Raw genomic sequence first — 27,064 nt, 5'->3', positions numbered from 1 at the left:
GGATGTTTGGCCTTGTGCACTGGGATGCGAGAACTCTAAAATGCCAAGATGACGATTGCAACATCTGCTTGTTGCACTAATGGACTTTTTCTTATATAAAGAAAGTTTTTTAAAAATCAGGATGGAGGGTAGTTTATTTACTGAAGAAAACACATTTATTACAGACCTTCATCAACAGAAACTTCTAACTCATTTTTTTGAAGTTGCAACATAAGATTTTTGGACAACTTTTAATTTTGATGAAGTTTTAAAGTTACAGAAAAATTGTAAGAATAATACAAAGAACTCTCATGTACCCTGTTCCCAGATTCACCAGTTGTTTATATTTTACCCCATTTGCTTTATCCTTCTCAGTCTCTCTCTCTAATATATATACATATATTTATTTATATTTTTATATGCACACAAACATATGCATGGTATTATGATTTTCTTATCCTCTTCCATATTATTTGGTTTTGGTTTATATATTGAAAGTCATCTCTCAACCAGCGTATTTTGCGTGTCCACCAGGGGTGAATTCCTTCCTCGTGTACATGGCTTTCAAGGATCGCTTCCAGCTAACGGATTCCCAGGTAAGAAAAGCCAACTTTTCTGAACTGGCCCACTGGCATCTGGTCCATTCAGGCCACGGCTCTTGGCCTGGGAAAGCACCCTCTAGTGTATGTCCACCTCTTAGCTTCAAGGGAAATGGGTGTTGGATTAAGTCACTGATGTAATTGGTCTTCATGGAGGGTATGAATCCGGTGCCTGACCCCTCGGTACCATGCTCTACCAGGTTCTAGAATCTGAGTCTCGTAACGGCCTCAAAACGTGTCATTGTGGCCAAGAGGTGTACTCAGAGCCTCCTCAGCAAAGCTGGTGCACAGCCAGAGGTGTCGTCACTGAGTTTCTCACTGCTAATCCTCATCTTTTTAGGTTCTGCTGCCTCTGTTAATTACTGAGAGGTCCCGCTGCTCTGCCAGATGTGGCCAGAAACATCGCCCTTGGGTCATGTCAAAAAAGCTAGTCTTAATAGAGACAGTTGAGGGGTATCATCTCTGATCCCAGAAATGTTGCTGACAGGGAGATGATCGTACTTGAGAACAAGGAGCTATAATCACTGTCTCTGACTCCCGTCCTCCTCTCTCAGATATATGAAGTACTGAGCGTGATCCGGGATATTGGTGCGATTGCCCAAGTCCATGCAGAAAATGGCGACATCATTGCAGAGGTATTGTGCTTTCCTCTTGATCATTTCTTCATCACCTACTGGGCAAGAGACAGGTTCAAGAGTGTGAAGTGACTTGTGTAGCTTAACACCCAGGGGAAATGTCAGGGTGAATTGGTGTTATAGCCCTGGGCATCTGTGCTCACAGCCTCCCTGGCAGTGCGAATGCTGGTGACATGGTGCCTCTCAGTGTGTAATACTAATAACACACAGACATTTCAGACTGTAGGGGAGGGCCGAGACTGTGTCGGCTGTCAACATCCTGGGGAATCAGCTGGATGGTTCTGGGAGGCTGTAATTCATCTGTCCCAACTCAGTCAGGCCTGGGAACAGGGTAGTGAACCCATCTCGTCATGGAGTCTTAGGGTAAGGGCCAAGTGTCAGCAGTGCCATTTTTACATCTCGCCCCCACAGCTCGTTACCCACATCTCTGACAATCAGTGTCTGAAGCCTAGCTCTCTCTCACAGCCTAGCTTTCTTTAAACGTTTCAGGAACAGCAAAGGATTCTGGATCTGGGCATCACCGGCCCTGAGGGACACGTGCTGAGCCGGCCTGAGGAGGTAAACACCTGCGGGATGGGATGCATGACTCGGCGGTATCCACGGGGCGATGCCCAGCCCTGACAACCACGAGAACCCTCATCCCACCTGTCCAGAGGGGACTTCTTAGATGCTGATTTGGCTCCACTGAGAAGCTACAGATTACCCATGTGTGTGTGTCTACACAGGCAAAGGAAGCATTAGACTGAGCCTGTAGGGTAAAGCAGCCTGGAGCATTTAGTCCGAAGACCCCTCTTTCTTGCTGTAATTCTCCACTTCCTTTTTCTTGAGTAGACACAAATACATTTCTGTTAGCATCCTGCAATCTAGGTGAGTGGTTTGTAACCTGGAGCCTCTGAAATCTTAAAAATCAAACCAAAGCTACTGCTGTTGAGTCAATTTCGACTTACAACGACCTTATGGGAGAGCAGAACTGCCCCACAGGGTTTCCAAGGCTATAAATCTTTTTCCCACAGAGCAGCTAGTGGGTTCGAAATACTGACCTTTTGGTTAGCAGTCGAGCACTTAACCATTGTGTCATCCAAAATCTTACTAGTCACCAAACCATAGTCATAGGGTCCTAAAAGCTCTTCTAAGTATCTGGAAAGCCTAATGGGAATTCTAAGTTTTTCTATAATAGAGCTGCACAGGATATTACATAATCAACATAGTTTGGTATAATCAAAATTGTGGAGGGAAAATTAATAGCAAGGGGTCTTTTTGGTTGAGAGCCCGTCCTAGATGGGGAGGGATGTAAGTTAGAAGGAGAGAGGGTGCTTTCATCTTGCATGATTGACAGCCTATTTTTATGAATTAGAATTTGTGGCCTTTAAATGCTTTTCAGAAGTTTGCTCCTAATGAAAGGCTCTAGGCAAAGCTTAAGAGGACCTGACAAAAGAATAATACAGGGGCTCTGAGCTACGGGAATGATTGAGGGAGTCTTATGGCCCGATCCCTGGTCACAGGCTGCAGAAGAATGAATAGAAACAAACTTTCTCCTTAAGAGAAAGATGTAGCAGAAAAGGACAGGTGCAGGGAAGGGCAGAGAGAATCATCCATCAACAAAAAGAGGTTTTAAAAACACATGTAGGCTTCAAAATGAGGATTTTTCTATCTGTAAATAGGCTGAGATGATGAGCATGGATAGGGCAACAGGCACCAAATTATGGAAGTTTAGAACTAGCGCCTCCCTTGTGAATCTGGGAGTGTTCACGTGAGGACCAATGACTGAAAGAGGGCTTTGCTTTCCCTACTAAGAAAATGGATTCAAGAGGGATTTAAAGGTGCCATCACCAGCTGTCTCGGGTCGGAGGAGGTCGTGTGCGTCCCTGGTCTTTCTCCCCGGACTGTGAGAGAAGGAGTGAGGCTGGAAAAGGAGAAAGAATCTAAGGGAAGAGGCAGAAAGAAGAAGAGGCAGAATCTACTCTGGAGTGTTTTGCATACAATGAGAGTTTACACTTCCTTAATCTCCCTTCTTACAGCCCTGACACCAGAGACACACCAGGGCACCTTCACACATCCATGCCCCTGAAAGTGTCCTCTCCCCAGCTGAAGGACAGAAGCTATTAAATTTTCAGTATTGTCATGGTCCATTTCCAGGCATGGAGTATAATGATCTACTCTTCCAGTGTGTGCTAAAGGGCTGGGCTGGAGCCAGTACCAGTGCAGTGGAGAATGAAAGTGACTTATTTAGGCCCCTGCTCTAGCTGAGGGGAGCCCCATGCTGTGACTTTGCTGGTGGACAGTGATTCAGGAAGGTAGCTTGTAGGAAAGGAGACAGTCTCACTAGCTGTCACTAGAAGATGCCTGAGGCTGGCTTTATACATATGCAAATAGACACATGCACATACATACATACACACATATACAAACCAGCACATGCGTGCACTTTCACACACACACGCAGTGACCCTGTTAATTCCTATAGCTGCCCCATCCCATTTTCAAAGACATCCTGAGTGTTCTTTTCTGTGACTTTTTTCCCCCTTCAAGCCTGGCCTAGGTGACTGTTTTAACCAGCCTTCCCAGGATAAACATGTTGGGTAGGAGGATTGGCATAAAACATGGTTGCTCTCAGCCCATCTCCTTAGAGTTGGTCTGGGTTCAGTTTTGAAATCATTGTGGGATTAGATCTTTAAGCTGCAAGGAGTCCTAGAAAGACAGAGGGATGAAGTAATTCTTGTGGCAATTCATTTTTTTCCCTTGTAAACCCCATTCAAAGCTAACATATATTGAGCTCAATATTTCACATTTAAGCTTTACAACAATCCTGTGAGGCAGACACAGAACCTCCTTTGCACAACTGCAGGGGGCACCATTTGCATAGACTACAGGGCTGTGTCCAGGGAACACCATTTACATTATTCCATGTGTGTAGTGCTGCTGGGAGTTGTGCTCTGGTGGGACCCTTTGTCATTTCCATCTTTCTCCTGTGAGGAGGCAGGAAGTTAAGTGACCACGCAGTATTGCAGAGCTAGTAACTACAGTGTCTTGTCGCTACACTTAACATGCGCACGCACACGATTTCAAGCTCAGCTTACCACCAGGTGGTAACACCTGGGGCTGGCCTTAATTAGAAAGTTTACTCTTGGCCGTCATTCAGGTTGTTGGCTGGAAGGCCAATCCTATCCTATTCAGTTGCATCAGAGAGCAAAAATAGATGTTGCCATCTGAGAAGAGCTGATTGCTGCTTATCCCAGCTCCATGAGGCTGCTTCCAAGATCCACACTTTTATTTAATCTCCAGAGCCTTCCTTGGGGCTTGCTTCCTCTTCTCCTCTTGTCTGCTCTGCATCCCCAAATCACTGTAAGCAGAAACAAGAAAGAAGCTCACCCTGGGCTGACTAAGAAGGAAAAAGCCATCAGAGAAGAGTTGTTCTGGTTGCTGTTTTGACCAGAAAAAGTGAAACCATTTTTACATGGTGTGAGGTACAGAAAACTTCTTTTCTAGCAATTGTTACACTGAAAGTGTCAGAGTCTCCTGGCAGCTGATTATGAATGCTCCTCTGGGGGCCGTTAGTTTGAGGAATTCGCCAATATGGGCAGCTCTTAACTGCATGGGAGGGGCCTTTTGCCCCATGAGAAGCTGCATTTTATTGGATCTTCTTTATAGAGTTGTCTGCTTTTCAGCTGGCTCAGAGGTGCAATGCACAGCACGTACCTTCTGTATGCCAGGCATTGTACTTGGTGCTCCTGAGTAGTTTCATCTATATGACAGCCCCGTGAGGCTTCAGGGGCTTGTCATCAGGCAGTGGAGTCCCTGGGTGGTGCAGATGGTTAACACGCTTGGCTCCTAACTGAAAGTGTGGAGATTTGAGACCATCCACAGGAACCTTGGAAGGACGGCCTTATGGTCTGCTTCAGAAAGAATGAAAACCTACGGATCACATGGGGTCACTGTGAGTTGGAGTCAACTTGATGGCAGCTGGTGGTGTTGAGACAGCACAGTCGGATCAGAACCCACGCTTCAGGCTTCAGCCAGTGCCTTCTCCCTTGGCTACCAGTTACCGCTTTTCAGTTCATGCAAAGGGACCTGTTGTATGTTAAAGCCTATGTGGGCGATAAAGAGAATAAAGTATGGAACTATTCAGAGGGAACTTGAATATTGTAATCCAGTTAGGGAAAGACTTCCAGTACACATGAACAGTAGTTAATTATACACAGGAGTGTAACTCCTTTACTATTCCATGATTTATACACTACGTAAAGGAGCCCTGGTGATGCAAACGGTTAAGTGCTTGGTTGCTAACCAAAAGGCTGGCAGTTCAAACCCACCCAGCCGCTCCATGGGAGAAAGACCTGGTGATCGGCTTGTAAAGATTACAGCCAAGAAAATCCTACAGGGCATTTTTACTCTGTCACATGCTGTCTGCTCAACAGCACCTAACAACACCACCATGGTGGCTAACTTGTACATTGTACTTGAACTCTTCAAAATTTTTTCCTACCACAGTATGCTTTTCTTTCCAACTCACCATAGATTTTCTCTAGTTTTCAGCAGAGAAGATTGAAAGGGGGACAAGAGAGAATGCAAAAATCTAGAAACCATCTCTCCACAAATAGTGATGGAGCACATGGTATGACTGAGACAGTGCTAGGGCCTGTGGGGGACAGCAGAATGAATCAGAAAGTGATCCCTTCTGAAAGGACTTTGGAGCCCGGGGAGAAAGAGGAGATGGAGAGTCAGTATGTAGGGTGAAATGGGATAGGAGCTATGAGAGTACAGCTGTAAGATTGGTAACCTGGGAGGAGACAGTGCTTGTGGATGAGGGTAACAAAGAAGCTTTCACAGAGTGGGGGGCTTTTACATGGGTCTCGAGGACTAGCATGACTTAGATACTCAGAGAGGGGAGGAGGGAAGTGAGCTTGCAAGGTAGTGCTGAGTGCTGACACTGTTGAATGTCCCTAGACAAGTTACTCCTGCTCTCTGCACATCCGTTTGCACGTTATACCTGCAGAACTGTGCTCCATAGGGTTTTCAGTGGCCGATTTTTTGTAAGTAGATCGCTAGGCCTTCTGAAGCATCTCTGCGTGGACTCAACCTCCACCCTTTTGGTTAGCAGCTGAACAGGCTAAGTGTTTGCACCACCCAGGAGTCCAAGGGTTGCCTCATCTTTAAAATCAGAAGGAGGGGTTAGATGACCTCCAAAATCCCTGCTAACTTTACCATGAGCTGAGGAGATTTTATCTTCAAATTATGATAATATTTTCATTCTAGTTTAAAGGGATATTATTTAAATCACAGCTCAGTGTGATTTGTATATCAGGGGCATACAGGTGTAAACACAGAAGGGTAAAAGGTGTGCCCTCCCAGGAATGGGTGGAACGTGGAAAGCTGTGGTTAAGTGATCCCCTCTTCCAGTGAGGGGAAGCCCTGGTGGTGCAGTGGTTAAGAGCTGTTGCTGCTAACCAAAAGGTCTGCGGTTCGAATCCACCAGGTGCTCCTTGGAAACTTATGGGGCAGTTCTGCTTTGTCCTATAGGGTTGCTATGAGTCAGAGTCGACTTGATGGCAGTTTTTTTTTGAGGGGGGGGGAGTTCTTCCAATGAGGTAGCATTTTAGTTCATCCTTTGTTCCAGCTCGAGGCCCCTTACAGGGCTGGCAGAGGGGTCAGAACTCTTGCTGACCTCATAGCAGATGAGCGAATCCAGACAGGTTTCTGCTGACACCTGGATTCTTTCCACCAGAGCCAGTCTTAATGGAAGCCAATCTTCCGGTGGAAGGGCCCCTGATGGGAATGAGACATTGCTTGATTTACCCTCTGATTAATATGATTACATATCCCAGTTCCCTCAGGGTGGTCCTGGTTTATGCCTATTGCTCCCATGTTTGGATTGGGACAATAAATTATATAGTCACCCTACACAACTGGGATGAGGATTCTAAAACTGGCTGCTGTTAAGTTAATCCCAACTCATGGTGACCCCACGTTTGTCAGAGTAGAACTGTGCTCCATAGGATTTTCAATGGCTGACTCTTTGGAAGTAGATTACTTCTGGGGCGCCTCTTTTTGGGCTTGAACCTCCAACCTTTTGGTTAGCAGCTGAGCACATTAACTGTTTTGTGCCACCCAGTGAGTCCCTGAGGTTTCTAGTGGAGTCCTGTCCCACTTGAGGTGAGGTGGCTGCAGAGATGCTGGAAGTTCCTCTTCTGTGCTGCCCAGGCCAGAGGCACTGCTGCTATAACTGGAGCCAGCAGGAGAGGGCGGGCTTATCATTCAGTTATTTAAGGAATTAAAAACATTTGGATGTTTAATGAGCTTTTTCAAGAGCTATTTGGCTTGCCTTTGGAATTCTTGACATCTTTCTTCACATAGTTGATGCCTGAAAGGCCAAATGTGAATGAAGTTGTCTTAGTTTTATTAAATCAGGTTATCAGTTAATACAATTATAGACATTAAGGTCTAGGCTAAGCTCCTATAAAGACAGGGCTAGCTAATTCAGTTAGGACCTCAGTTATTTCTTAGGAAAATAACAACTCTTTATGGAACTGCCTAGCCTTGAATAACATAGAATGAAGTCATATATTTGATCAGCAGTAAATATTTTGGATCATCTGTTACGTGCCAGGCACTGTGTTGGAAATGTGTGTGTGTTGGGGGGGGTGGGTTAGGGGGATGTGGAGGATACAAAACTCAGCAAGGCCCAGCCCCTTCCCTTAAATAGTTCAAGCTGTAGCATTTTGCTAAGATTTGGCGGACAAAGTAAATGATTTTTTGTTGCCATTTTTATTTAAAGTAATTTATTTTTGTTGTTGAAAATATACACAGCAGAACATATAACAATTCAGTTTCTACATGTATAATTCAGTGATGTTGATTACATTTTTCAAGTTGTGCAACCATTCTTACCCTCCTTTTCTGAATTGTTCCTCTGCCATTAACATAGACTCCCTGCCCGCTAAGCTTCCTATTAACTTTTTGAGTTGCTGTTGTCAAGGAACAGATGACCTTTTGAGATGGCAGTTCCATAGTTTAACCTGCACGTTCAGTTGGCCATTAAAGACACACATTGCTGATTCCTCTGAAAGATCCTACCAGATCAGGTATGGAACAGTACTCAGCTGGAATCTTTGGGGGAAAAAAAAAAATCATTGAAGCATCAAGTTTAAAGAACCAGGTTATTACAGTAGTTCTCCCCTCTCATGGCGAAGGTCGTACCAGTCTGTGGCAGGCCAGCCAGCCGACTGTCATGTTTTGCATACAGAGGGCCTTTGGTTTACACAAATGCTGTCTGCTCCATTCTGAGAGTCCTGTGAGGTCGCATTGTTCTGTGAGCGATGCTGGCTTCATTCGTGGGCATCTGACCAAAGCCTAGCGCACAAACAACATTACTGAATGTCTTGACTCAAGATCATATAAGCGGAATGAGTACGCTGAGTTGAGAGCAGTATTTCCATGCAGAGTGCTTCTCAAACTTTAGCAAGTGTAAATATCAACTAAGACCAAACCTGGTGCTGTCAAGTCTGTTCAGACTCATGGTGACCCCCTGTGTGTCAAAGTAGAACCATGCACTGTAGGGATTTTAGTGGCTATGATTTTTTTGGAAGTAGGTCACCAGGCGTTTCTTTTGAGGTGCCTCTGGGTGGACTTGAACTGCCGACCTTGCAGTTACCCACTCAGCATTTTAACTGTTTGCATCATGCAGGGACTAGTGTTGTTAAAATCTAGAGTTGTTAAAACTCAGAGTGCTGAGTCTCACCCCCAGAGTTACCGATTCTGTAGATCTGGGTTAAGATCCAAGAATCTGCATTTCTAACAAACTCCAGGCTGATGCTGAAGTTGTAGATCTGCTTACCACACCTTGAGAACCACTGTTTAAGGTACATGTTTACCCGTGAAGGCATTTCCCCGTCATTTCAACTAACCGATATTGAGTAACATTGGGCAGGCCACACACTCCCACCCCCCAGTGCCACTCAGGGTAGAAACTTGAGGACACAGCCAAAAAAAAAAACCCAAACCTGTTGCCATCGAGTTGATGCTGACTCATAGTGACCCTGTGTCCTAGAGGACACAGCAGTGTGTCATAATCTCTTTCATTTTCACCTCTTGGTGGATGGAGGATAAAGGAAGGGGCTCGTGTGGTGGACTGCTTTCTCACATTCAGGTGCCCTTTTATAGGTCGAGGCCGAGGCTGTGAATCGTTCCATCACCATTGCCAACCAAACCAACTGCCCCCTGTACATCACTAAGGTGATGAGCAAGAGCGCAGCTGAAGTCATCGCCCAGGCCCGGAAAAAGGGTGAGTGCTGCTGACTGAGCGTGGGCAGGTTTGGAGAGTGAGGGAAGGGGATGCTGCTCACTGAGGTGGTTCCTTTTCCAAACCTTCATGCCAAGTGGGCCACTTTCATCATGTGCCAGCATTAACCTAATTACAGTGAACCGAGGCCGAGGGCTCCAGTTTCCTCCCTTTGTTCCACTGCGGCGGCCTTGTTAGTGTATATTTAAAGCCACATGCATCCAAGAGTAGGTGGGCAGGCACATTTCCCTTCTGCCCCTCTTCTATAGAAAAGTTGGATTTAATTTGATGCAGTCTAAATAAACTAGGCACATACACAGATGACGTCACTTTCCATCTGGCACAGAATCCTCTTGGGCAACGTTATATTGCAAAATGCTTTTCCCTCCATGGCTGGTAGTGATTTCTGCCCCCGTAAGTAAAGGAGCCTCAGGTAGGGGGGTTTTGCCCCAGACCCCATCAAGTCCAGTTACTCGAGTACTTCCTGTAAATAAACTGTTCTGTGCTGAAGATGGGTTCTCTGTTATTACAAGGCAGTCCATCGAGAAAGTTATTGGAAAGTAATTTACTAATCGCAGCCTCCAGTGCTTCTTCCAGAGGGTGTTCCATGGAGCACCTTATACGTCATGAATGCAGCAAAGCCGTATTGTAACCTGCCATTTGTTTCCTGACTTGGGACAATCATACAACATATCTTATGCTTGGAAATGTGGCTCCACATGCAGAAAGCCTGATAGACTAGAATTGGCTTTGGCAGCACACCTTAGGCTGACCTGAACGTGTGCATTACAAAAGGGTCTTCCCTCCGTCCTTCTCTTCTTTTTTCCCATTATGTCCTCCCCTCATTTGACTCTCTGTGTCTCTGTCTCAGTTTCTCCTTTGTTCTTTGTTCCTTTTTCTGTTTCTGTCTCCATCTCTGTTTCTCTCCCTTTTTCTCTTCATTTCTATCTAGATTTCTTTTGGTTTCTTTCTTTCTTAGTCTCTGTCTCTCTGTCTTTGATTTTCTTGGGCTCTGTCTATCTGTCTGTCTGTCTATCTGTCCCATTCTCTATCTCTTTGTCTCTCTCTGTGTCTTTGTCAGTAATGGAATAGTTTGACCTCTATGACTCAGTGTCTGGTTCTCTGCCGGATCTAAGCCACATGGATAAGGTGGGTGAGTTGGAGCCAGACCTAGAACAAATTGCTCAACGATCACTGAGTCAGGTTGTCCTGAGAGTTGATGGCTTCCAGACGGACCCAGCAATTCCTGGCCCCTGTTCTTTGGAGCCCTACTGGGGCCTCTCTCCTTAGGCTTTGCATCACGTGGTTGTTGCGTTACCATCTTGGAGACCTGCCCTCTCCTGGCAGTTTGAAGGAATTGCCTTTTGGAAATTAAAAATATTCACCTAAAATAACATAATCTACTTAGAATCAGCTTTGCATTGTTTTTCTGGGAAACATCATGACAGTTACTAAGTTGGTGACCCTCGCTCACCTAGGCATACATTTGCACTGTAAGTAGTCATGTGTGGGCACGCCGTTAGCACTGACAGAGCCGCAGTATCGCTGCTTCCACGTTGCATTGGGACTGTTGGCATAGAGTCTGAAAAGGGGAAATAGGTGGAAGCTTATTTCATTTATTTTACCAACCACACTGTATCCAGATAGCAAGCATCTTAACAGAAGGTTGGATCGAGGTCTTGTTTTCCAAAGCTTACCCCACATATACCCACTCTTACCTGGTTGGGAGAGCCCAGCCTCCGTCAGACCAAAACACGAAGCAGGTGGAGCCATGGGACCAGCTCTGGATTGAGTCTGTGGAGTGCAGCTCAGCCAGCAGTGCTGAAGCACCTTCCCCTTTCCACATCTTTGTTTTTTCATTTAAGGGTGAGGAGCTGGGCTGCGCCGTTAAGAGTCTCGCTCATTCTGCTGTCCACTCTGACTCAGTGCCTGATGTCTCCCTGTTGTCTTTATAACTTTGACCCTGTGTGTGTATGGGGTGGGGACGGGCACTTGGAGGGGACTACTTCAGTCTGCTCACACCAGAACCTTTGAACATGAGTCTAGCTGTGCCCACCCTGTGTTCTCAAGGCAGCTCTTACATTCTAACCTTCATCCTTTAGTCCCTGAAAGCTTTAACTTTAGATGAACCTAAGTTGCCATAAAGGACTTTGTGGTACATTTGGGTGCTAACTAGCAATGAGAAATCCTAGCTCTATTGTAGGCTCTTAAGGCTCTTCCACACCTTGTTTGAACTTTATAACAACTGTGTGAGAGTTGGGACAGGAATTTTTGTATCTTATTTTACTTTGCAGCTGAGGAAACTGAAGCTCGGAGCTAGTACATGGTGGAATTGAGACTTAATCCTCAGGCATCAAACTGCCAGGTCACATGCCATGAATATCGATGTTAATATCTGATTGACCTATTCATGCTTTGAGAACATTTTAATATGAGAAATGCTGGTGACCATCTCCTTCTCTGGATCTTTCGGGATTTGGTTCCTTAACAAGCCTAGTAGAAACTGGAGCCTGGCACCCAGCACAGTCATGGGTAATAATGGAAGCATGATTGCCAAATGACCAGGCAGGAAAATAATGTAAGGTGTGGTTAAGAATTTGCTGCCTGGGATCAAACTGCCTGGACCAAATCCCAGCTCTACTACATGCTAGTCATGCGACACTGGGCAGGCTGCTTTTCATCTCTAGGTCTCATTTTCCCACCTGCAAGGTGAGGATAGTAGTTACTCATCTCACAGGGTTATGATGATGTTTCAATGAATGTAAAGGATGAAGTAGAAAGAAGTAACTACAAAAACTAATACATATTGTTGTTATGAGGTCCCTGGGTGGCATAAATGGTTAAGCGTTTGGCTACTAATTGAAAGGTTGGAGGTTCAAGTCCACCAGAGATGCCTCGGAAAAAAGGCCTGATGATCTACTTCTGAAAGATCACAGCCACTGAAAACCCTGTGGAGCACAGTTCTACTCTGATACATGTGGAGTCTCTATGAGTTGGAATTGACTCAGTGGGAACTCGTTTGGTTTCTTTGGGTATTACTATTAAAATTAAAGAATGAAGGGCTAGTTTAACCTTCTCCTGGTTAGCAAAGCAGAGCAAAGATGCCTCCTGGCCTAGGGCAAGGGTTTTCTGTTAAAGATTGTTTTTTATTCCATATGGTTTCTTCTGGCCCCTGTAGGAAAGTATGAGGCACTGCCAACTCTCTGCAGCTCAGTTTCTTCATCTGTAAAATGGAGAGTTTCTTCACTGCGTCAGCAGACTTCTACTAATCACCTCAGGCCTGTGTGCCAGAATAAGAAATGGTCCCAGCTCTCAGCTTCTGCACTAGTGGGGAAGAACTTATAAGCAGACACTGACAGTGGTTAATGGTAAATGCTATAGAATAGGCACAAGCAAAGGATGGCTAGAGCACAGAGGAGGGAGCCGTGATTACAGATACCCATCCTGCATGTCTTCAGGGGGCCAGCTTGCATAAGAGGGCTAAAAGTTCTCGACAAATGTGAGCCATTAAAAATCACAGTGCTATCCATGGCAGGAACAGCGGTAACATCTGCTTCTCTTAGTGATTCCCTTGGGCCTCCCAACCCAGAGACCATCTGGCCCCACAGTCTAGGACAGGAAGTGTTGTAGCAAGTGAGGATATGAGATAAAATGCAAATGAGGACTATTTTCACATGCCTACTCGACCCAATTCCATAAAGATTACAGTCTTCGGAACCCTATGGGGCATTTTCACCCCTGAGAGAGACAGTGATTGTGGCACATGTCATTCTGTACCATTTGGCAGGAAAGCATATCACCAACCCCATTTTGCAGATGAGAAGCGACACAGCCAGAATCAGAATACCTCAGGCAATTTTTGCTTTTGAAACAAGAACTTAAATTCGTGGATTTAATATAAACTCACTTCATGGGAGAGAAACTGAAATGCAGAAATTGAATGTTTTATTCTGGATCCTCCAGCTCATGGGAAACAGAAACCATGATTCCAGACTTATGGTCGACTCCCTTTCCAACTGTAAGTTCAACACCGCCCAGGGATTCCTCTAGAATGAGTTCCCCAGGACTAGCATGGGTGCTGATGCCTCCCATGTGTGAATGGCAGCATGTAGGCCCTGCATGATGAGCTCATCTGGCTGATGCCCTCCTCCAGCCTCTTCCTCACTCCGACCCTCTAATCCAGCTGCAGAAACGTTCAGAACCATTGTGGCTGCTGAGAGACGTTAAGTCCCTGGGAACACAAATTGAAGACAAGACCCCGTGGGTTAGTAGGAATGACTCAAGCATAATGAGAAGCGTGTGGTTATGTGGTCTGTTAGGACCACCCCAATATGGGGGTGAATCCTTAGTGTTAAGCTACTCTATAACATGGCAACCTTGTACCCAGGCACATGAGAAAGGCACGAGGATGGGGCTGTCAATGTCCTGAAATCTCGCTTCTCTGTGAGAGGGTCTCAGCACTGGGTTCTGGCATGGATTCTCTGTGAGGAGAGGGAAAGTGGTGTGTATGCCTGTCTGTCTGTCCATCCATCCATGTGTCCAGGTCGGTTTTCACTGTGCTTTTGTGGCTGTATTTTGAGATCCATGTAAATGATTTTCAATTATTCCTACTTTGGATTTGTCTTCCTGCCTCTTGTTCATGGGAAATGACTTTACAAGTAACCGTCAGAGATGGGAGCTGTCAAACCTTTCTAAGCCCCAGCCTTCCATTTTATTCTTCATGAATCTGCTCAGGCCCCAGGCCTGTTGTGAATAAACACTGCCCCCTAAGTCCCTGCATTTCCCAGCCTTACTAGGGAGCCTGCCAGAGGCCTGGGGTCACATCTTTCAGTTCAGATGTAAGAAGAAAATCATGAAGGTCTAACAGCAGCCAAGAAAGTGTCAGTAGTGTTTAGAAAAGTGCAGAAAGGCCAATGAAGCCTATTCTATGGTTTATTATTATTAGCGATAATTATTCCTGGCATGAAGTTAAATGGTATCTGTGGCCTGACTGATCTCTGGAAGCGCATCCATAGCTTCCTCTTGTTCATTGTTAATAAAATGGACAGAGGAGCCATGGGGGAAGGCTCCAGGTCAATGATGATGGGAAGCAGAATCCCTCAAGTGTGGACCCAGGCTCCCCCTAGAGGTGGAGGCCTGATGGAAAACAAATTCCATATGTTTCAGAATAGAACTGTGCACCATGGGGTTTTCAATGGCTGTGACCTTTCGGAAGTAGATCACCAGGTTTTTCTTCCCAGGTGCCTCTGGGTGGACTCGAATCTTCAACCAGCAGCTAAGCTGGACTGTTCGAACCACCCAGGGACCGCAGAGGCCTGATACATGGCCTCCTGCTTTGCCTTTTGAGGCTGAAGAAAAGGAATAAAACCAAAAGATAAGGTTAACCCAAGCAAGGACCTCTGACTCCTTCAGGGAATCTGAACAGAGGAAAACAGAAATGAGCAGCAGTATGCCTCTCTCTTCCTCATTCCCTCCTCTACCCTCCTTGTGTTAACTTGCCCCAGGTCTAGGAGTCCTGGCTCAGCCTTGGTCTAAGGAGGTAGGTTCTGGTCAGCAAAGGCCTTGAAAGCTCTGACCAATTTCTGAGTTTTCCAGGGGCTGAAGGTCAAGTTCATTCTCCTGTGATGAGGTGAGTGTGAGATCCAGCCCTTCCTTGTGTACCAGCTCCCCGCTGCCCAGTCTGAGTTGGATTTCCCAGAAAGAGATGCGTTTCCAAGGCCCACAGTAAACAACATGTCTATTCATGACCAGCTCCTAAGAACCAGCACTTCCTCATGCTCCAGTTTCTAAGGATAGGACTGCAGACTGGATTCAGGGAGGGGTGGGGAGAGAGGACGAGCACTAACAAGTTACAGGAAAATCATTAAGATGTTTATATGTTGATGCCTTTGTCCAAGGATAGTCAAGCCATTCTTTTTCTCCAGCCAGCTCTGCTGTCTTGAACTTTTTCATTTTGACAAGACCAGGAAGTCTTTAAGGTTGCAGAGTCTTTGTTTTTCTAAGGACTTGTGAGGTTTTCACAAACCTCACCTTTGTTCTCAGACAGACAATAGCCAGCAGTGGCTTCGAGACCTGGCTGGGTCTGGAGAGCTACACTTAACCAGTTTCTTTGAAGATTAAGACCAAAGCTGGGAGCAAACCCAAAGCTGGGAGCCCAAGGTCCTGTGACAACCGTGGGCTGGAGCTGGGTTCTGCTTAGCCGTTTGCATTTCATCAACGTCCTTGTGCAGCAGCCAAGGCTGCCTCATTATGTGGTGTTTTTCACTTCGGAATGAGCCAGCACAGTTTGTGCAGCCACCCAGCTGGCTCTTCTGACCACATTCTGGTTGGGAGGCTTTGAGTAGGTCAGAACCCAGGGGACCTTTCGAGGCGATCCTGACCATTGGCCCTTTTCTTCCTTGGGGCTTCCTTCAGGGTGAGGCTTCCCCTGGGTTCTGAAGCTGCCCTTCTGCTTGGGGACTGTTACTGATTTTCTGAAGTGAGCTGCCTGCCCTGACCTCTAACACTCCCTGGCAGAATAGTGACTCCTTTGTGAAATTCCTGAGGCCGTAGGGGGCAGCTCCCTGGAGCCAGCTCTCAGAGTGGCAGACTGCAGCAAAGAGAGTGTTGTGATATATTTATCCAGTGATAAGGCCCTCGAAAAGGCTGTGGAGAGGAAGAGCAATGCATTCCTGAGTTCAGAAGTGTTTGGCCTTGAGAGTTGTCTGGGAGCCCTGTGTTTGGAGAAAAGGGACCTTTCTGGCTGGACTGTTGGGGGTGGGGAAATTTGGCTCTGTGATGGGAGGAGTGAGGAGAGAGGTGAGTTCCTGGTGGTGGTAAGCTGACTTCAGGTCAAATTCCAGCTCTAGTACCTTTAATTAATACTTTATTGGATCATTTAATCAATTTATCATGCATTTATTGAGTGCGTAGTATGCGCAAATTCATTATCTACAAGGAGTTCGCATCAAGTAGAGTATCAAAAAACTCAACACTGATTATTGTCGTGAAGGATGGAACTTCCAGACAGATGGAGTAATGCCTGAATTGAGTTTCGAATGATATTAAAGAGGGAATCAGTTTTGATGTGAGGCCTGATAATGAAGGCAGTAGATACTTCAGGGAGGAGTTTGTTTTTGTCCTTGAAGGCAGAGGGCTCCAATGGAGGATTTTATGCAAGAGAATGGCAAGGAAGGATTGAGTTCTAGGAAGATCACTCTGGAGGTGTTGTGGAGAATGAATGGAGAGATGGGGAAGAGAATGGGAATGCAGAAATAAATCTAAAAGTCTGATGGGTAGGTTCTGTTGAAATGAGGTGGAGAGAAATGGTGAGGGCCTGGTTTAAAGCAGGGTGTATGGAGTGGAAAGGAAAGAATGTATTTAAGGTTTTGGGATTCACTGGACATAAATGTTTCCCAACTTTCTGGCTTGAGCACTTAAGTAGATAGAGAAGAGGACAGAATTTGGGCATCAGGGAGTTGACGAGTTCATTTTAGACATTGTATTAATTAATTAATCGATTCAGTGGTAGAATTCTCCCCTTCCAAGTGGTTCAGTTCCTGGCTAGTGCACCTCATACATAGCCATATCACCCATCTGCCAGTGGAATGTTGCATGCTGCTACGATGCTGAACAAGTTTCAGTGGAGCTTCCAGACTAAGACTAGGAAGAGATGCCTGGTGATCTACTTCTGAAAATCAGCCAGTGAAAGCCCTATGGATCCCAAGAGTTCAATCCGGAGGCCAATCGTGGGAACAGCACAGAAAAGGGCAGCATTTTGTTCCATTGTGTATGGGGTCACCATGAGTTGGGGGCTGACTGAATGGCAGCTAACAATAGCAAGAAGCTTCCTGAAATTCAGAAATTTCTATAGCTTGACTGACAAAGTTTATTTCTCACTCTTGTAAAGTTGGCTGTGAATCTGGTGGCTCTCAAGGGCAGCTCTATTCCAGGGGTGACTCAGGGATTCAAGCTGTTTCTTAGATAGATCTGGAGAGTTGTGCAACAGCTTATCTGTGAGGAAGGCTAATCTCTTTTTTTAAAGGATGGCGAGGGCACTTGGCACAGTGCCTGGCAGATAGTAACTTCTCAGTAAGAATGGTTTCCTTCCTTCCTCATTGTGTCGTACTGATGCCTGACATGCTCTCTTTGTCAGGAACTGTGGTGTATGGTGAGCCCATTACCGCCAGCTTGGGAACTGATGGCTCCCACTATTGGAGCAAGAACTGGGCCAAGGCTGCTGCCTTTGTCACCTCCCCACCCCTGAGCCCCGATCCAACCACTCCAGACTTTCTGAACTCCTTGCTGTCCTGGTGAGTACTGGTGACATGTTCACACTTGACATTCTGTCCTTCCTCAGACCACACTGACCTGGTGGCTTAAGATACGGTGGCTGAAAGCAGACTCACAAACAGGTAGACCCTTGTTCACCAAACTAGGTTCACTAAATATGAAGAATAGGGAATCATTACTCTAACAACATTATGGGAGGGAATTGCATATAAAAACCTGGAGCATCTTGAAAGTCAACCAAAGGACATTAATGAGGTATCTAAAGGATTCCGTTATGGTACGCTGTCACCCAAAAATAGCTCTCTGAATAGATTTAGATACACAGCATTACAAGGAAAATTTAGTATCATAAATATTTTCTCAAATTTCCCTTCTTCTGAAGGGAGGACAGGCTATTTAAAAAATAAAAAAAAAAAAAAGTTAATGCCCTAACACATTGAAATTGTATGTTCAAGGTTGACTTGAAGTCAAAGATAAAAGCCAATCATATGTTTTCCTTGCAGTGGAGATCTCCAGGTCACTGGCAGTGCCCATTGTACTTTCAACACTGCCCAGAAAGCTGTAGGAAAGGATAACTTCACCTTGATTCCGGAGGGTACCAATGGCACCGAGGAGCGGATGTCCGTCATCTGGGATAAGGCTGTGGTAAGGGGCAATGGTTCACTCATGGAATGGCCTCAGCTTTCTCCTTCCTCCTCATCTGAGGGCCACAGGTCTCGTGTGCATCTTGATATTACAGTTGAGGAAATTCTAGAAGCTGGTACTTGTGTGACAATGTTTCTTAGATTTTGAAATCCAAGACCACTCCTTATAGGTATTTCCTCCTACTTACTACATATGTATTTTCGATTGTTATTATCATTGGAACAGTAGGGACTGAGAAAAACAAGGAGTCGTTGGAGTATGACTGTATGGATTGTCAGGAAAAAGCTTCCTTAATGTGAAGAGTAACCCTCTTCTACTGGTGGAAATTGACTCAGTTTCTACACTTAGCATTTCCAGCATATGCTGACCTTTAAGGAATCTTTGGGCTTTTTCATTTTCAGTAGTTTAAAACATAACAAGAACTGTTTTTTTTTTTACTTAATGAATATTTTGGATTATGTAAATAATATAGCCTTATTGCAAAAAGAATGAGGTAGTACATAAAAATCACTCAGAATGCCACGTTTGAGCTAGAAGTATAATTAACGTTTTGGTGAATGTCCTTCCATTTTTTGCCAGTGCGTGAGGGCAAGTGTTTGTGTGTGATGTGTATGCCTATGTGAGTGAGTGTGTAAATAACATTGGTATCGTACTCACAATTTTGTAAACCAGATTTTTTTTTTAAATCTTAGTATGTCAGGAAAAATTCTCCACATCCTTGAACATCCTTGAAAAGCTTGGTTTTTATAGCACACAATTCCATTTTAATTCTGAAAACTAATTGATTTTTACTTCACTGGCTGATCATTTATATTTCTTATTTATTTTTTTACTGAGATGGACATCCTTGTAGAAACATCTTTGAAACACATTCTTAGTTATAGCCTTAGAACAAATTTTTAGAAGTGGCATTGCTGGGTCACAGGGTGTGTATATTTTTAAGGCTTTTGATACATCTTGCCAAGGTTACTTCCAGGGAGATTGCACCAATTTATATCCCACCAGCAGTATGTGACATTCCCATTTCCTCTGCTGGGTCCACGTTGAAACAAAAACTTCACCAATTTGATAGGTGAATTTTGTGTCTCAGTGGTTTTCATTTAATTTCTCCATTTACTAATTAGTGTGAATATTTTTGTTATGCTTATTAGCCATTTTTTTTCCTGCTCATTTCCTTTGCCCATTTTTCTACTGGATTTAGAGATAAGTAGTCATTTCCTTGAGTGCTGCATTTAAAGGGACAGTGGAGCACACGTGGTAAAGATGAGAAATCACAGGGAAGGCAAGGACTTCAGAAAAGATGTAAGGCATATTGCTTAAAGCAGAAGCAGAGGTGAGATTCCTAGGTTGGCTAGACCAAAAGACTAGGTGTGCACCTACAGTTTGTTGAAAAGAGTAGCTAGTCAAGCCAAATGGTATTTCCTGGAGAGGTGTTGTCTTTTTTTTTTTTTTTAACTTTCTATTATGAAATAATTATAGATTTAGAAGTTGCAAAGGTGGTATGGAAAGGTAGAGTGATCCCGTGTACCCGTCCCCCAGCTTCCCCCATGGTTACATCTTACATAATTATGATATCAAAATCAGGAAATTGACAAAGGTACAGCATGTGTGGATAGTTGTGTCATTTTATCACATGTAGAGTCACGTAACCACTACTGCAGTCAGGATACAAAACCCTCAGTCCACACAAATTTCTCCCTCATGCTGTCTGTCCCTTTATAGCAACACCCACTCCCATCCCTCCACCATCGCTAACCCTGGGCCACCACAAATCTGTTCTCCAGCTCTATAATTTTGTCCTTTTGGGAATGTTACATAAATGTAACCATACTGTATATGACCTTTTGAGATTGGCTTTTTCACTGAGCATAATGCCCTTGAGTTGTTAATGTGTATCCATAGTTTGTTCCTTTTTATTGCTAAGTAGCATTCCACCTTTCAACTTTTTAACATATTTTCGGGGTGTGTTTGTGTGTATTGTATTCATCAGGTCACTGGGAAGATGGATGAGAATCAGTTTGTGGCTGTGACTAGCACCAATGCAGCCAAAATCTTCAACCTTTACCCCCGGAAAGGACGCATTGCTGTGGGATCTGATGCTGACCTCGTCATCTGGGATCCGGACAGTGTTAAGACCATCTCTGCCAAGACGCACAACAGTGTAAGGCCTGCTAGCCACACAGGCTCCATCCAAACAATTTGAAGTCACAGAAGGAGACAAAGGGATGGGGAGGAGTTATAAAGAGAATTAGCTGTAATAGGAATTAACTTTTTCCCTAGGGTATGTTATAACCTGCAATTTTCTGAGAAAAAAAACAGCTATCTTTTTTCCTTTAGTGAGGTCAATATGATTGTTACTGTTACCACTTTTGAGTACCAAGCCTTTATCTATAGACCTTCAAAGCCTCCAAAGTCATGCCAGGACATCAAAAGCTTTTAGAAGTGAGGCACCACTGCATTTTAATAGTTTCGTGACATTTTAATAGTCTTGTGACAGTGCTTGCTTGGTGCAAGGGACCTAAATAAAACCTCCAAACGCACACTCCTGAGATGCCATTGGGCGCTTTTATCCTGTTAAGTCTCCGCTGTCTCACGTCAGTGCCACTGTAGAAACCTGAATGACAGTTGCTCTTACTGTTTTAAAGGAATTAATTGATTTTCACTTCTCCCCAAATAGAAGACATAGCCTGTCAGTCACTTCGATCATGGTTAGAAGATTTGATGGTTTGGGGTATTGTTTCTGTCTCAGTCTAGCCTGCAGAGGTTGAGGATACCCTTTCGTTCATGGGACCTCGGGCAAGTGACTTCATAGCTCAGCTTTCCTGGCTGAGAGTGAGGGATTTTGACTAGGTCTCTGATGCCTTGTGTTCTGTGAGGTCAGTCGTCATGAAGCAGAGGCATTAGATACCACCAATTCCTAATAGAAAAAGTCAGGTACATATTTAAAATTGAAAGAACAGTGACAAAGGGAGAACTTTGAAAGAGGAATGGGTATAGAATCCTGAAGTGAATTCTTCATGCATGAAGAGGCTATTCTAGATGATGTTCTAAATTAAAAAGCTAGCACAGCAGGGAATGTGATTCCAGATTGCCCACCCCAGATGGCCTCTGCCAGCAAGTACTGACCTCTCCCCCAAATGCCATGACAGCTCAGAGGTGGGTTTTTGGCATTTCTCCAAGTCTAGCTTGGGCCCTTCTGCATCTCCAAGTCCTCTGTCGTTTGGACTGAGGTGCTTTGGCTGCGGGGCTTACCTCTACCCTCTCCTGGCATATGTGGGTGCTGGGATGGTGGGTGCCTCCTGGGAGGCCTGTTGTACCTTTTCCATATTTAATGATTGGCCTTTTCTCCCTCTGCATGGGTTCAGTGAGCTTCACGGCATAGCCTTACAGTCACACCCACTTCCAACTTAGGTCATACCCTTCTGCAGGTCCACAATGGCTTCTTTATGGGCAAGGTTCTGCAGGTCTGCCCAGTGAGCCTATATACTAATCTGCATTTAAAATCAGGCTTCCATTTGCCCTTTCATTTGCCATCCTCAATAAAGGGACAGTTACTGTTATCCCAATTTGGAAGGTAAATAAATGGAAGTTTAGCAGGCTTAACTGACCAGTCTAATGTTACATAGCTATTTTGCGGTAGAGCCAGAATTAGAACCCAAAATTGTCCAGGGCTCTTCCTTGCCAGATTGCATATGCAGCCTCTTTGTCATGGTTAGATGGAGAAAATGCTTCCCCCTCCCTCCCAGGGTCCCTTATCCCAGAGATTATAGATATAAAGGGCGAACTGGGCTCATTATTTAAAACACAGATGACCTTGTTGGGGAGCTTGCATGGAGCTCTTAACCTGGAATAAGAGAGGATGTGAAGGAGTGAAGATGCGGGAAGACAGATTCTGCCCTGTAGACAGATTTCCACTCAAACCTTTCCCAAGCAGTAGCCCTGCCCTTCAGGTGACTCTGTGAGAAATGTTGACTTCCAAAAGTGTCCCTTTTAGTCCACGTGTTTTAAAGAGCCAACACTAAACACACCTACGAGGCATTAATCAACTGGGAAAATACAGAGGGCTTTCCCCATGTAATATAGTGTTTCCTACCACGAGGCTAATTAGCGTTAATTTGGAACATCTAGCTAACTATTACTGACAGACCTGTTGGAAAACCTCTGCTTGGATTTTCCAGGCACCCAGCCAGATGAGTAACTCAGTGAGCCTGTGCAGGTGTAGGTAAAAAATGTCTATACGTGGTGAGTGATGACACCTCACTGCCTCACAGTTTGACAGAAGGTAGGTGCTGAACACCATAAGCTGTGGTCTGACTCTTCGACCTGTCCGTTTTAAGTCACTTAGACACATGGGGCTGGTTCTTCCATCTTTAAAAGATGGCAGATAGCCCAAAAGCTATTCAAGATACTTGTGATTAGTCATTTATAGGCAATTAAACTCAGTATCTTAGTCTGGAAGCTCTACTGAACCCTGTCCACCATAGGTGACCCTGCTGGTATTCAAAATACTGATGGCATAGCTTCTAGCATCATAGCAACACACAAGCTACTATAGTACAACAAACTAACAGACTAAGACCAGGAAGAAAGGTCTGATGATCTACTTCTAAAAATTATCTAGTGAAAACTTGTGCATCACAACAGAGTATTTTCCGATATAGTGTTGGAAGATGGCAGCATTTCATTTGTCATACATAGGTCGACATGAGTCAGAGCCGACTCGATGGCAATGAACTACAACAGACTCAATTCGTATATGTGTCTTATGATATCTTGGACACTAAATACTTATGATTTTGTGAGAAAATGCAAGAAAAAAAACAGACAATGAACGAATGACAGTTTTCTAAATGCCTATTGTGTGCCAAGTAGCATGCTAGGTGCTTTTATTCATTTTATTTCATTTTCTCTGCCGTCAGTTGTGTGAATTGGGCCTTACCGCCTTATAGGTGAGGAAAATGAGACTCAGAGGAGTTTTAAGTGACTGGTTGAAGGTCACACAGCTAATGAGTGGCCAACCTGGGATTTGAACTGCATGTCCAAGGTATCTCTATTACCACATCCAGTAGGGCACCAGAGGAGTCAGTCAGGGTATAGACAGCTGTGGTGAAACACGGAAGAGATAGGACTTAATCCGGGCCTTAAAGGATGACTTACAGTTTTTCAAAGGTGATTTTAAAGAGAATAGGATTCTCTCACAGTCATCTACACACACGTGATGCTGTGCGTATGTTCTTTTCAGACCAGCCTTGAGAGGTAGGCAGATGAAGAAACTGAAGCTCTGAGATTGAATTGAAGTATCTGCTCGAAGTCAAACAACTCTTGGACTTCACCAAATCTAAGATGCTGTTGATTTTAAGATAGTCCATTAATTTATATAGCATTAAGAAAGAAAAGACATCCAAGATGGGGAGCCTAATAGGACACTCCTTGGAAATGAGGAGTGAAAAAGTCTCCCCTGAGAATTTAATCTAAAAGCTGTTGTCATGCAGGTTTGTGATCTGAATTCATGCTACTATTATGGTCCATACAAACTTAAGCTGAGAATTAAATGCAAAGTGGCCTCAGCTTGGTAGTCCCTAGGCCAGTGGGAGAAGCAAACCCTGATGCCGTCTGGACGAGCTTGACTTCAGCCTGGTTGACAGTGCTCATACAGCCCAGTTGATTGTAAGACCCGTCCTGATTTCAGAGGGGGTGTGTGTTAGAGTTGATGAGACACAGTAGTAAGACTTGGGGCTGCAAACCTGGGTGGGTCTCTGAGAAGCTACATATAGAGTCCTTTTCCCTCCCACAGGTTCTTCTCAGCCTCAGGTCCTTTGGGTGGCTTCCTCATTACCCAGTGGGACTCAGAGCAGTGCTGATAGCCTCTCACTGCTGTTTTCACTCAAGACTGTATCATGGGCACCGTGCATCTTGACAGATGCCAGTGGGGTCCTGTCCACCCTTCCCAACCACTGCACTAAGCAGAAATGTTCTGCTCAACTATAGGGTATGGTTACGGCTCTGTTCGGTCTAATCCTTTAGTGCTGATAACCTGGACAGAACCCTTTGACTGAATTTTCCCAGAAACCCACGCAGCTTTTAATGGCTGGCAGGGTATCGACCATCCAGCCCTGGCCTCCCCCACAGTCCTTTGTGCCTGTGAACACAGCAGGAAGGAGAAGCAGGAGGCAGCCTGAAGTCTGGGAAAGTAGCATTGGGTGAGCAGAAGCACAGGATGGGATCTGATATGTGGAGTCTTTGATGTCAGAATACAGTACCCTCTGTTTTTCTGTTCCCTTTCCCCCAGCAGCAATCTGTATACATATAGAGACTCAGCATACTTTCCAAGAGCCACACAGATATGTTCTGCTTCACCCTGAAAAGCTTGAAACTGAAAGAATGGCTGCGTTACTGTGGAAATTAACTAAATCTCAAACATCTTATCGAAGGCGTACCTGTCCCTTAAGTTACCACAATCCTTTCATTTAGGGATTTCAGTTTAACCACATTGCTAACAGATTGGAAAACCAGGCAGGCCAGTAGGAAAACCCTATTTCAAGATTCAGTTTAGAACATGGTTAAAGAAGCCCTTTGGAACTCAACCTGACTGTAGCTTCAGTTGGTGGGAAGAAAGTCACTGCTAATAGCAGGCACCATTGTTTTTATCTTTGTGTAGCATTTACAACTAAAACCCACACACTTTCCATGCAATTATACTATTCAGTTATTTTTCCCCCAGATTTTGAGAGGTAGGAAAAGGTGATTGTAGTTTATAGACAAGGAAATTAAGACTTAGATTCAGTGCCTGCTGGGGCTGTCAGATCGGACAGGGACTCAGGTCTCTGGGCTTCCTGTCCGTATGGTGTCAGGGCAGGGCAATTGGTTGTCAGAATGGCAGGACCTGCTCTAAAGTTGACCATGCTTCCTCCCTCCAGTCTCTTGAGTACAACATCTTCGAAGGCATGGAGTGCCGTGGCTCCCCACTGGTGGTCATCAGCCAGGGGAAGATTGTCCTGGAGGATGGCACCCTTCATGTCACTGAAGGCTCTGGGCGCTACATCCCCCGGAAGCCCTTCCCTGACTTCGTTTACAAGCGTATCAAGGCAAGGAGCCGGGTGAGTAACTCTGTTCCTGTGAATTGTGTTTATCATGGATCATGTTCAACTCCATAAACCTTTATGAAGTACTTCGACTCAGTTCTATTGAGTGAGTATAGAGGATACCGAGATGAGGGAAACATGGTTTTTTATTCAAAGCACAACAGACCAGTGGAAGAGCCAGGTGTGTCTGCAGTGGTGATGTGCTATGAGGAATGTGTAGTGAGGGCCCAGGGCAGGGGCTGCTGCTGTGGAGTCATGGGGGAGTGTCACAGGGAGGAACAGTTTGGGTTAGGTCTTGAAGATTAAGTTGGGGTTGGACAAGTCAGGGAAGGGAGATGGGATTCTAGGTAGAGAGAACGTGATGAGCATGGAAAATGCACAGTGTTCAGGGCATGGTGAACAGACAACAGCATTGGGGCTTGGGGGTATGAGGTAGGCTAGGGATAGAGCTGTACAGGAATTAAAGGGGGGTGGTGAAATTGAAAGGAAAGTTTGGGACCAGCTCTTGAGTATGAGACCAGATCCTCCGCACAAACTGGGGATTCCTATAGGATTTATAGTCGAAGTGCTTTGGTAAGAAACATTAATCAGTTTGTATAGAGCTAACCAGTTACCCATAACCTACCTTGAGGGGGGGCTTTGGTTTAGAGCTGTGGGCAGTTAAGGTGGATGTGGGCCCATATAGACAGGGGAAATCAGAGCCATCCATCCCTGATCTCACAGGCTGATCCTAGCTCCTGTTCAGGTAGTTTGCTGTCAGGTGGCCAGAAGGCATCCTCTGTGAATGTGGCCTGAGTTGAGGGGCTCTTGTTTTTTCTAGCTGGCGGAGCTGAGAGGGGTTCCTCGCGGCCTATACGATGGACCAGTGTGTGAGGTGTCTGTGACACCCAAGACAGTCACTCCAGCCTCCTCGGCTAAGACGTCTCCTGCCAAGCAACAGGCCCCGCCTGTCCGGAACCTGCACCAGTCTGGGTTCAGCTTGTCTGGTATGGCTATGGTTTGGTTAGGCATCAGTTCTTCAGCGCCATGCTAGTGGAGCTGTGGGAGCCTGCAATTGCTTTTGTAAAATGAGCAGAAGCAGACGTGAATAATAATCCTACTCTAAGTGGGAAATACTAATATCACAAGAGAGATATTTTTCATAGCAAATGACCAGTTGGAGTTTCAGAATCTTGACTTCCCATATAATGCACATAAGTACTGTTAACATTTCTTCAACTTATTATATAACTCATATAAAATGAAGTTGTGGTGTTTTAGGAGTTCTCCCCCACATATACAGTACAGTGGAGTAGTTAAGCTTGTGGAGTCTGGAGTTCAGTAGCTTAAGTTCATAGCTCAAACGCTAGCTGTACTTTAGTTTTGTCAACTGTGGAATGGGGATAATAATAATAGCTACCTCACTGGGCTGTTATATGGGTTAAATGAGTTAATATACATGTAAAGTGCTTAGAACAGAGCCATTTGATAACTTAGCTGTTTGTTTGGATAAATTATGTGATGTCAAGGAATGGATGAGAGGAAAGAGTCAGATATTAGAGCTTCTTCCTTACTTTTCCTTCCGGTCCTTCATTTTCT

At 44.9% G+C, this 27,064-nt stretch overlaps 1 protein-coding gene across 2 annotated transcripts in view; it reads left to right on the top strand.

The window, feature by feature from the left end:
• Positions 1 to 27,064, top strand: part of DPYSL2 (dihydropyrimidinase like 2) — a 146,217-nt gene that overhangs the window by 115,970 nt on the left and 3,183 nt on the right. For both annotated transcript variants that reach the window (XM_049866359.1, XM_049866360.1), the window contains exons 5-13: positions 514 to 575; positions 1,133 to 1,213; positions 1,703 to 1,771; positions 9,371 to 9,491; positions 17,623 to 17,779; positions 18,263 to 18,404; positions 20,395 to 20,565; positions 25,322 to 25,501; positions 26,307 to 26,472. In XM_049866359.1, coding sequence (XP_049722316.1) covers positions 514 to 575; positions 1,133 to 1,213; positions 1,703 to 1,771; positions 9,371 to 9,491; positions 17,623 to 17,779; positions 18,263 to 18,404; positions 20,395 to 20,565; positions 25,322 to 25,501; positions 26,307 to 26,472 — 1,149 coding nt within the window. The remainder of the gene's footprint in view (positions 1 to 513; positions 576 to 1,132; positions 1,214 to 1,702; positions 1,772 to 9,370; positions 9,492 to 17,622; positions 17,780 to 18,262; positions 18,405 to 20,394; positions 20,566 to 25,321; positions 25,502 to 26,306; positions 26,473 to 27,064) is intronic.

Source organism: Elephas maximus, chromosome 22 (genome assembly GCF_024166365.1).
Source record: "Elephas maximus indicus isolate mEleMax1 chromosome 22, mEleMax1 primary haplotype, whole genome shotgun sequence".
NCBI classification, from domain to species: Eukaryota; Metazoa; Chordata; class Mammalia; order Proboscidea; family Elephantidae; genus Elephas; species Elephas maximus.
The sequence above is the reverse complement of the archived record's forward strand: the minus strand, read 5'-3'. Positions and strand labels throughout refer to the sequence as shown.